This window comes from Ylistrum balloti, unplaced genomic scaffold (genome assembly GCF_031769215.1).
Source record: "Ylistrum balloti isolate Yb309-2 unplaced genomic scaffold, AGI_CSIRO_Ybal_v1 Utg369856, whole genome shotgun sequence".
In the NCBI taxonomy this organism is placed as follows: domain Eukaryota; kingdom Metazoa; phylum Mollusca; class Bivalvia; order Pectinida; family Pectinidae; genus Ylistrum; species Ylistrum balloti.
Window position 1 is genome coordinate 452,212 of NW_026782006.1, and position 12,365 is coordinate 464,576.

The following is a 12,365-nucleotide window of genomic DNA, read 5'->3' on the forward strand; positions in this document are numbered from 1 at the left end:
AATTTTTGTGGGATTTTCCGAGGCAAATACAGAATAAAATTTCCCAATATTATGGTAAGTTTCATAACATAGAAATATACTGGGTTTTCAAAATCTGGGTGAGCTCTATACGGACATGTTAAAGTATGAGACCAAAACTCAAATATATGGAAGTCCAAAAAAAAAAAAAAAAAAGAGGGGAGCATTTTTATTTCCTTCAAAAAGATAGGAAAATCATTGTAAAATCTTACTTTGAAATTAGAATTTTACTGGAACACATCAATAGAATTTTTGTGGGATTTTCCGAGGCAATTACAGAATAAAATTTCCCAATATTACGGTAAGTTTCATAACATTGAAATATACTGGGTTTTCAAAATCTTGGTGAGCTCTATATGGACATGTTAAAGTATGAGACCAAAACTCAAATATATGGAAGTCCAAAAAAAAAAAAGAGGGGAGCATTTTTATTTCCTTCAAAAAGATAGGAAAATCATTGTAAAATTTTACTTTGAAATTAGAATTTTACGTACTCTTTGCAAGCTCTATGAAACATCTTTCAAATACCATATTGGGTTGAGAAAATCCATGACTGGTGTGACATTTATGAAGGCGCATGGAATTATTTTGCTGACTGATCCTTTTCATCCACCAGTGGCAAGCTTGGTAATGCAGTGTGTTCAATATGGTCTTTTTGTTTGTGATTATTTTGTTTGTTGAAGTTTTAGGTAAAATTATTTATTATTATTATCATTTATTATTAGTTTATTAAGATTTCTATAAAAAAACCATTTAGTGGTAGGTTTAAGATTTCATAATGAGTCCATCAAGACAACAATTATTACAACATTATTGTTATACACTGTACTATATTATCTAGATAGAATACATATTATAAAGCTGTTGGATATAATCCGTCATCTAATAAATGTAGCCACTAAATGATATTACCAAGTACAGTACAGGGCCCTGTCCTCAATGCTACATGACCATACAAATATGTAACTAAGAAATAGGCACATTGTGTAAAGGTACAAATGTAATTTTTGTGTACTTCTAATTTTTCATGAATCTAGCGACACATTGAAAATCATCAAATAAAAAATAAAACCATAAACTTGGCATGTGTCTATTGTTAGAACAAGTTGCTTCCCCTGATTTTATATGCCCTGGTAAACCTACATTTGCACCTTTGCTTTAGACTGAAAAAAAATCCTTACTGAGAATTTATATATTAAACACCATTCTGGTATTGGTCACCATCTGGTGAATATTGCGAATTGTCAGTTTGGTTTGATGGCTGGTAAATTTTGATATTCAGTTGTGTCTGTTAATTATTATATTATTAATGACCAGTTTGCTTGGCAACTGGCAGTCATTATATATTCTAGTGACTGATTCTGGTCATTTTTTTGTGTAGTGAAAAATGCATACACATTATTTATTCTGAAATATAATAATCAACAGAGACTAGAATTTTATGAGACATTTGCAGTTATCTTGATCTTTAGTACAAAGAGGCTAATGAAGAGCTAAATTAGAAAACATTTAATGAATCAACATTTTAATAAGAAGAAAGGACAAGATGAAATATTCTCCCAATGAATGTTTCGATAAAGGAAAATACCCATATATAGAAACGACTGCCTGCAAACAATCGAAATATATACATCTGAATGAAATTTTTTTCAGTATTTTCTAAAACTTAGAAATTTGAGAATTTATCAATAATACAGTGTATGTGATGGTATCATTGGAACAAGTTATTATTTCATTGAAATTATGCTCTATTATAAATGATTACGAATGCTCTAAGCATATAGGGGAATTCCCAACAGCCGGTGGTAGTTAGCTAAGCAAGCTTATTATGCTTCCCTATTTTATGATTGCAAAATGGTTGTTAAAGTGCATTATGTATTCTGAATGCAATTAACCATCTGGATCTGACTTACAAAGAGGAAATCTAATAAAGAGAGGTACATACCCACAACATGTTCTTTTGTTGGCAGTCGTCTTTATATATACACATATATAAATATAGTCATGTTAAAAAAGTGTTACATGTTCTCTCCTAGAAGTTAATAAATCTTGTTTACTGCAACACCATATGTACAGTATATAGCTACATTATTAACTTATTTGTGTGATCATATGATTTTCTCTTTGTTTATGCCAGTAAACAACTACTACTGAGTGTTTGTATTGTAATTATACATTGGAATTCTAGGCTGTATGTAAATGGTATCCTAAATTTCAGATCATGTCACAGTCACTGTTTCATCTACCATAAAAACTCACATAACATGCACAGGTTTTTTTGAGAAAAAAAAATATCCAAAGTGAGAGGTGTACACATTACATAGCAATAGGGTTTTCATGGTTTTCTTTCATGGAAAAATCGAAGATTCTGTGAGGCTGCCATCATTGAGTGTTGGGATTATTCGGTACTCAAAACTGACACAAAAGGATTTGACAATTTATTAATGAACAACTACAATAAATTGATAATATGTAATAATAATGACGTATCACTACGGACTTGGTACATGTATCACTATGGACTTGGTACATGTATATCACTACAGACTTAGTACATGTATATCACTACAGACTTGGTACATGTATCACTACAGACTTGGTACATGTATCACTACAGACTTGGTACATGTATCACTACGGACTTGGTACATGTATCACTACGGACTTGGTACATGTATCATTACGGACTTGGTACATGTATCACTACGGACTTGGTACATGTATCACTATGGAGCTCAGCTCCTCCTAAACTGCTGGTTGGATATTTTTTGTAATTTTGCACTGTGTCTACATATGTGGAAGACTAGCTATAATACATTAGGATATGCAAACAGACAGTGTACTTTGCAATTTAGTCGTTTTTTTTAGTTGTGTCATGGTCCTTGTGACTTAATTTTTGTGACAAAGTTACAAACACCTTCTACAACCTGGTTCAATGAAAGATATATCATTACTTAGATGTACATTGCAATTTGAAATTCTGCTGTTTTGCCTGCTTTTTATCCTTGGGACTCATAAAAAAGACAGTGATTTGGCATGTTTTCCTGGAGGTGAGCATGTAAAACCTATTTACTCTTGTGTTTATTTACCTCAGCATTCTGTTTCGTGGTACAACTTGTATAATCACACATGTATTTGCTGTGATTGATTGATATAGATGTCTAGTAGTGTCTTATCGGATACAAACCAATATATACTGCCAAATTTTGTGTGTTATCTCTTTTTGCTAAGGTTTTGTATCAGTTGACCCATTACACGATTTGTCTCTGATTGAGTTCCTGATCACTGATATACTAGTTTCAGATTAAAAAAACAATAATATATTGGGATCTTAGAAACATAATCAAATTATTTTAAGATGGGGAGTTTCAACTTTACATGTACAAGTGTAATGTTATTGTTTCAGTATGAGCTGTTACTGTCTATTGTCTGTAGATCTAATTATGTTTCCAAGTGTGTTGTAGGCAAATTTGGGTTAAATATGCAAAATTATGTGCAACGTCTACAATAATTAGTGTTCTTTTAAGTGTCAGAAAAACCTGAAGTTCACAAGACTTAATGTGTATGAATTAAATAATAGACACTACATATATATAGGATTCAGATGTTGTTTATAAACAAAACATGGTATGTAAACAATTATACATCGTTTCTTGAACTTTTATTTTCCTAATTATACGACTTCAGTTTGTACATCAAGGGATGTAAAGTTTGTAAGATGACTAACATGTAGCAGTCAGATACTAAAGACAAGTGGTGCCTATAATACAAAGTATCAGTGTTTATATCTTATTACAACTCATGTAATGACATTATCACAGTGTTGATGTGATTTTAAACAAGTTTCCTTGTTTAGATGAAATGAATAACAGACCAATCTCTGTTTTGGGGGACATACTTTACCCGAATGCATTTGTCGAACCATTTTTTTCACAATGAGGTGTATGTCTGTGTTGGGATTTGAGGCAGTCTGTTACAATATATTGACAGGTAATTAAGGTTTTGATGCTGTCTTTCAATACTAAAATTGACAACACAACAAGATTCTACAACTGTCTTTACTACAAAGACAACAAAACAAGATTCTGAGACTGTCTGTCTTTACTACAAAGACAACAAAACAAGATTCTGAGACTGTCTTTACTACAATGACAACCAGACAAGATTCTGAGACTGTCTTTACTACAATGACAACCAGACAAGATTCTGAGACTGTCTTTACTACAATGACAACCAGACAAGATTCTGAGACTGTCTTTACTACAATGACAACCAGATAAGATTCTGAGACTGTCTTTACTACAATGACAACCAGACAAGATTCTGAGACTGTCTTTACTACAATGACAACCAGACAAGATTCTGAGACTGTCTTTACTACAATGACAACCAGACAAGATTCTGAGACTGTCTGTCTGTACTACAATTACAACCAGATACAAATTACAATAACATGAGTTCCTAATATACCTGTAGTACATATAAGTTTAATGTTTATTTGCAAACTCAAGGCAGTCATTGTTCTGGTGTTTGCTGACACAACAGTGGCCGTAAGCCCAGCATGAGGCCAACACCAGCAGTAAGGTCCTGTCACATACAAAATATAATGATATGAAAATTGATTGAACAGCATTCTAGTTTGAATGTTGTTTTGTTGGCACATCAGTTGGTGATCCAGGGTGGTATTGACAGACAAAAATTCTCTGAAGCCTGGAACCTTGGCTAGTGATGAAAATGTGATAGAGCCATGATTGGTGCTTCAGTATAGGACAGTATTGACAGTTGTGTATATACAGCTGGTACACTTGTTAGAAATACTTCATTATCTGGCATGGTTTGTTGATTACAATATCAGAACACAAGTGAATGATGGCACTTTTAACTCCCGGTCGTCCATGATCTATCACCTTCATGAACATATGTAGGATGAGTCAAACTTATGTATATGTCTTTAATTTACTGATAGATTGGCTTTTCAAGATGGATGCCAGTGGCCATTTGCAAGTGACATAGAGCCAATAAAGGTTATCCAACTGAAGGCACCATGAGCCCTGTATAATTTTGATATTAGAAGGTTGTTTCTATGCTGGTTGTGAGATTTACTTCAGGGTCATTCTTAAAACAATATGTTTTATATTTCCCATTGTGTTAACGTAAACAGTTTTGAAACTCCCCAAATCAGACTGAAATTTACGTCACCTTTGAACCTCTCCATATCAGCAATGACCATTACATTTCGCAAGATCAGCCTTGACCTTTGAATATAAATGTATATCTTTCTTAACCTTGACCTTTGAATCCTTTATATCCTCAGAATAGCTACAACACCCCAGATCAGCCTTGACGTTTGAATCCTTTATATCCTCAGAATAGCTACAACACCCCAGATCAGCCTTGACCTTTGAATCCTTTATATCCTCAGAATAGCTAAAACACCCCAGATCAGCCTTGACCTTTGAATCCTTTATATCCTCAGAATAGCTAAAACACCCCAGATCAGCCTTGACCTTTGAATCCTTTATATCCTCAGAATAGCTAAAACACCCCAGATCAGCCTTGACCTTTGAATCCTTTATATCCTCAGAATAGCTAAAACTTGACCTTTGAATCCTTTATATCCTCAGAATAGCTAAAACAGCCTTGACCTTTGAATCCTTTATATCCTCAGAATAGCTAAAACACCCCAGATCAGCCTTGACCTTTGAATCCTTTATATCCTCAGAATAGCTAAAACACCCCAGATCGGCCTTGACCTTTGAATCCTTTATATCCTCAGAATAGCTAAAACACCCCAGATCAGCCTTGACTCTGTAATTTCTCCAGATCACCCTCGACACTTAATTTCCTTAGATCAGCTTTGACCTTTGAATTTCCCTTGATCAGCCTTTGCCTTTGAATGGCTTCTTAACAAATTTAGCCTGCTTGCATATTTATGTTAATATCATCAAACCTAATTTATATTTTCATGGTGAGTATTAAGTCCTGATATTCATCTCCTAGTTCTGGGCATGAAAGTAATTTGACATCCCTGAGGTTGAATTGTAAATCAATAGATTCATACACATACCTGTAGAGTAAATTTCACTGGAGACTGGAATTAAAGTTAGAACTGTTTTGTTGATGGAATATTGGATCGACATGTACATGTGTGTTATTGGTTTCTTAAAGTGTATATTTCCCAGACCTAGGCGTTATGGATTTTTGAGAGCCAGACATATTAAAATTGATACATGTTTTGGTTTGTAGTGCTGTATTTGCTAAGGTAAAAAACGGTAGGAAGTTGTAAAAACAGGGAGACTTTCGACATTTTTTGTGTGAATTCTTTGCATATGATGCAATTTTTACCATCTGTTGGTGCAAGATACTGATAAATAGACAAAAAAGCAAAATGTAAGTTGTAGCCTTGCTTTTGAGATAAAGATACTATTTGTAAACAATCACCATCTTATTTCAAAGTTTCTTTGAGATGGCGAGTCTGTCAAAGTGATTGAAATGTCTTGTAAAAAAACAACAGATGGAATGACGATAGCTGTTGTAAGTTACGCTTCCCTCTCAAGGAAGGTTACAGGCAGTGTTTTATGTTGCTAGTGGTTTTTTTCATCTTGTTTCCCACAGTTAAAAGATCGTGTTACTAAAATTAAGGAGAATCAGTAATATCTTCCAGGTTGTTGAGGAAAAAATATTACAATATTTTCCAATTCGTGGCAGAAAAAACAGGACTGATGATCAATACTTGGGATGTTACTCACAGAGCTATCCTGAGGTATAAATGTTTGTAAGCATTGCCTGAAGTGATGTAATTATGTTAGAGACAGTCCTGACAAGTCATACAATACCTATATGTATGTAGGTGTTGATAGGTAATTATGTTAAGGGAAGGCCTGACAAGTCATACAATATCTGTATGTATGTAGGTGTTTATAGGTAATTTTATTGGGAACAGTCCTGACAAGTCCTACATTATCTATATGTATGTAGGTGTTGATAGGTAATTATGTTGGAGACAGTCCTGACAAGTCCTACATTATCTATATGTATGTAGGTGTTGATAGGTAATTATGTTGGGAACAGTCCTGACAAGTCATACAATATCTATATGTATGTAGGTGTTGATAGGTAATTATGTTAGGGGCAGTCCTGACAAGTCATACAGGGGCAGTCCTGACAAGTCATACAATATCTATATGTATGTAGGTGTTGATAGGTAATTATGTTAGGGGCAGTCCTGACAAGTCATACAGGGGCAGTTCTGACAAGTCATACAATATCTATATGCATGTAGGTGTTGATAGGTAATTATGTTAAGGGAAGGCCTGACAAGTCATACAATATCTGTATGTATGTAGGTGTTTATAGGTAATTTTATTGGGAACAGTCCTGACAAGTCATACAATATCTATATGTATGTAGGTGTTGATAAGTAATTATGTTGGTAACAGTCCTGACAAGTCCTACAATAACTATATGTATGTAGGTGTTGATAAGTAATTATGTTGTGGGCAGTCCTGAAGTCCTGAAAAGTCCTTCATTATATATAGGTATGAGAGCTATATTGGGATCTAACATCCTTATAATTAACATCTAGCTTAGTGTTCAACAAAAAGTCTTCAATGTAGAGATATGTACATGTTATTGTTATTTTGCTTTGCTTGTTGCATCGAAAAATACTCAAGATTTCTGATGTGGAATAAAGTCTAGAATTAGTACAAAAATGGGATATATATATATAAATGAAATTTAATGATCATAATTCATTATCCCTATAGCGTGTACTGAGTAATTGAAATATTTCCTGGTGTCCACTAACATCTGTTGTCAAGTCACTATTGGTGTCCAATAACATCTGTTGTCACATCACTATTGGTGTCCAATAACATCTGTTGTCACATCACTATCAGTGTCCAATAACATCTGTTGTCTCATCACTATTGGTGTCCAATAACATCTGTTGTCACATCACTATCAGTGTCCAATAACATCTGTTGTCTCATCACTATTGGTGTCCAATAACATCTGTTGTCTCATCACTATTGGTGTCCAATAACATCTGTTGTCACATCACTATTGGTGTCCAATAACATCTGTTGTCACATCACTATCAGTGTCCAATAACATCTGTTGTCTCATCACTATTGGTGTCCAATAACTGCTGTTGTCTCATCACTATTGGTGTCCAATAACATCTGTTGTCTCATCACTATTGGTGTCCAATAACATCTGTTGTCACATCACTATTGGTGTCCAATAACATCTGTTGTCACATCACTATTGGTGTCCAATAACTGCTGTTGTCTCATCACTATTGGTGTCCAATAACATCTGTTGCTCATCACTATTGGTGTCCAATAACATCTGTTGTCACATCACTATTGGTGTCCAATAACATCTGTTGTCTCATCACTATTGGTGTCCAATAACATCTGTTGTCTCATCACTATTGGTGTCCAATAACATCTGTTGTCACATCACTATTGGTGTCCAATAACATCTGTTGTCACATCACTATTGGTGTCCAATAACATCTGTTGTCAAGTCACTATTGGTGTCCAATAACATCTGTTGTCACATCACTATTGGTGTCCAATAACATCTGTTGTCACATCACTATTGGTGTCCAATAACATCTGTTGTCACATCACTATTGGTGTCCAATAACTGCTGTTGTCTCATCACTATTGGTGTCCAATAACATCTGTTGTCACATCACTATTGGTGTCCAATAACATCTGTTGTCACATCACTATTGGTGTCCAATAACATCTGTTGTCACATCACTATTGGTGTCCAATAACATCTGTTGTCACATCACTATTGGTGTCCAATAACATCTGTTGTCACATCACTATTGGTGTCCAATAACATCTGTTGTCACATCACTATTGGTGTCCAATAACTACTGTTGTCTCATCACTATTGGTGTCCAATAACATCTGTTGTCACATCACTATTGGTGTCCAATAACATCTGTTGTCACATCACTATTGGTGTCCAATAACATCTGTTGTCTCATCACTATTGGTGTCCAATAACATCTGTTGTCACATCACTATTGGTGTCCAATAATATCTGTTGTCTCATCACTATTGGTGTCCAATAACATCTGTTGTCATGTCACTATTTGATCTGCCTTATTTCAGACACCTTTGATAACATCATTATGTACATACACTAGTTTAAATATTAGTTCAACGTATACATACACATGTGGGAACTATTAGCAACAATTGGATCTAATTTGTACCTCTGTGTAGGCTATAGCAATCATGTCCACATGGTTTTACAATTGTCTATTTTATACCATTGTGTAGATAACTGACGTACATGTAGGTCAAACTGACCTATGTGTAGATAACTGACGTATATGTAGGTCTAACTGACCTATATGTAGATAACTGACATATATGTAGGTCAAACTGACCTATGTGTAGATAACTGACGTATATGTAGGTCAAACTGACCTATGTGTAGATGACTGACCTATATATAGGTCACTTTGACCTGTATGTAGATGAATTACCTATATATAGGTCACTTTGACCTGTATATAGATGATTGACCTGTGTATAAGTCACTCTGACCTACATGTAGATGATTGACCTATATGTAGGTCATTCTGACCTGTGTGTAGATGATTGACCTACATGTAGGTCACTCTCACCAATATATAGTTTACTCTTAGCTTTTTCACAAATTTTTATTCAACTTTGACTTATTTCAATTTCTAATAAAGCAGAAATAAGGCCATGGATAATTTTAGTTTTTTATCATACAGTGTGAATGTGTAATTGTTACTTATTGACATTATTGGATATTGCTATAGATTATGAAATATTTGTTATTAATAAATAATGGAAACAATTGTCTAGTTCTTATTGTTAACTGAGTTGGCCTATTACAGAGTTAGGTGTGTTGGCTCACTTGTATAAACAACCATTTTTGTATGGATGAATTTGTTTTGATATTTCAACTCTCTGAATATAACATCTATAGTATCTAGTATATCTCCCATTGTCCCATCCAATATCTAGCTTATGAAATTGTAAATGTACACATTCATTTTTCTTTACAACTTAAAAAAAAAAATTTTCTTTTCAGGTAACAGAATTATGTGGCGCTAAAAGGCTTGGACATTTCGGACGAAGTCAGTTTTACATTGCTCTGAAGCTCATTGCTGTTGCCCAGCTAGGTCTTCCAGTGAAGCTAGATAGTCTTAATACAGGTAAGTACAGGATATTTGTGGAAGAATCAGTTATGTCTACACTATGTTTGAAATAGTTGCTCTGTATCAGAATCAAAGGATGACTAATAAATGTCAGAAGGATGAATAATGACTCAATGTCAGAAGGGTGGATAGTGACTCAATGTCACAAGGTGGATAGTGACTCAATGTCACAAGGGTGGATAGTGACTCAATGTCACAAGGGTGGATAGTGACTCAATGTCACAAGGGTGGATAGTGACTCAATGTCACAAGGGTGGATAGTGACTCAATGTCACAAGAGTGGATAGTGACTCAATGTCAGAAGGATGAATAATGACTCAATGTCACAAGGTGGATAGTGACTCAATGTCACAAGGGTGGATAGTGACTCAATGTCACAAGGGTGGATAGTGACTCAATGTCAGAAGGATGAATAATGATTCAATGTCACAAGGTGGATAGTAACTCAATGTCAGAAGGGTGGATAATGACTTAATGTCAGAAGGGTGGATAATGACTCAATGTCAGAAGGTGGATAGTAACTCAGTGTCAGAAGGTGGATAGTAAATCAATGTCAGAAGGGTGGATAGTGACTCAATGTCACAAGGGTGGATAGTGACTCAATGTCACAAGGGTGGATAGTAACTCAATGTCAGAAGGTTGAATAGTCATTCTCTGTCAGAAGGTTGAATAGTCATTCTCTGTCAGAAGGTTGAATAGTTGTTCTATATCAGAAGGTTGAATAGTCATTCTCTGTCAGAAGGTTGAATAGTCATTCTCGGTCAGAAGGTTGAATAGTCGTTCTATATCAGAATGTTGAATAGTCGTTCTATGTCAGAATGTTGAATAGTCGTTCTATGTCAGAATGTTGAATAGTCGTTCTATGTCAGAATTTTGAATAGTCGTTCTATGTCAGAATGTTGAATAGTCGTTCTATGTCAAAAGGGTGAATAATTGTTCTATGTGAGGAGGGTGAATAGTGACCATGTCAGATTGTCCAAAGGATTACCAATTACTCTGTGCCACACTGATCTGTTATATCATGTGTGGCTTCCTTAAAAAACAGCTATAGGGTCCCTAATACTGCATGGCATGGAGTTCATAAGGAGGTTGAGTCTGTAGAAGAATGTTATTCCATTCCTTTGCTAGTACTTTGGGTAATTGGTGGAAGTTATTTGGGATGTTTGCTCGATTACGAATTCCTCTGTCTAACTCATTCCACAAGTGTTCAATTGGGGACAAATTGGGGCTATATGGAGCTAAATCAGTAAGGTCGATGTTCTGGGTTACAAGAATGTCTCTTGTGATATTTTGGCCTAGTATTATCATGCTGAAAGGTCACTTGGTGCCTTAGAAAGAAAAACACAACATGAGGCCTCAGGATCTCATCTCAGTAGCATACAGCTGTTGGTTTGGCATTAATGATCACTGAAGGTAACTATAAACCATGGGAAATTCCTCCCCAGACCATACCAGTCCACTCCCAAATCTGTCATGCTCCAAGACACATGCATCTGCAATGCAGGTACACACATTGATGGCTATCTGATTGAAATAATGTGAATCTACTTACATTCGTGGAGAGCATGGACCTCCAATATTTCAGACGGAAATGTCTTAGCAACAACGTTGCACAATGTTGAGGTGTCAGTGACAAACCAACGTACTGGTGATGTAGGCCTCACTCAGACTATTTCTCACAGTTTTTGGGTGGATTCCACAGTTTACATTACAAATGGTATTTTGTGCCATTGTAGCTGTGGTTAATCTTCTATCACTTAAGTGGGCAAATCTAATGAACAGACATGAACTAGACATGGCAACGTTAAACATGGACATTCTGATCTTAGTCTATCATCAACTCTTCCTGTGACAATAAGACGTAAAACTAACTTATAGTCAAATTCTGAAGTGGGTAGGGACCTGTTGTGGAGTGTTACCTTCCAAGAGCACTGCAAGAGCTGTCCTCTATCAAGTTAGGATAGCCGTGGCATATTTGTAAATACAATTATTGATTGCAAATGTATTGGCACTCGCACATCGTGGGTGATAGTCAGAAATCGACACTAGTTTGAGTGGAAATGAACACATGCATTTGTACTGTCAACGATTATTGGTCATCTCAGCACAATGAACAAGTTTTTTG

The 12,365-nt window shown here is 35.2% G+C and overlaps 1 protein-coding gene across 1 annotated transcript in view; it reads left to right on the forward strand.

Moving 5' to 3' along the window:
• The window catches only part of LOC132545791 (ralBP1-associated Eps domain-containing protein 1-like), a 66,837-nt gene that overhangs the window by 803 nt on the left and 53,669 nt on the right, over positions 1-12,365 (forward strand). The window contains exon 2 of the mRNA XM_060209483.1: positions 10,114-10,237. Within this exon, the coding sequence (XP_060065466.1) occupies positions 10,114-10,237 (124 nt within the window). The remainder of the gene's footprint in view (positions 1-10,113; positions 10,238-12,365) is intronic.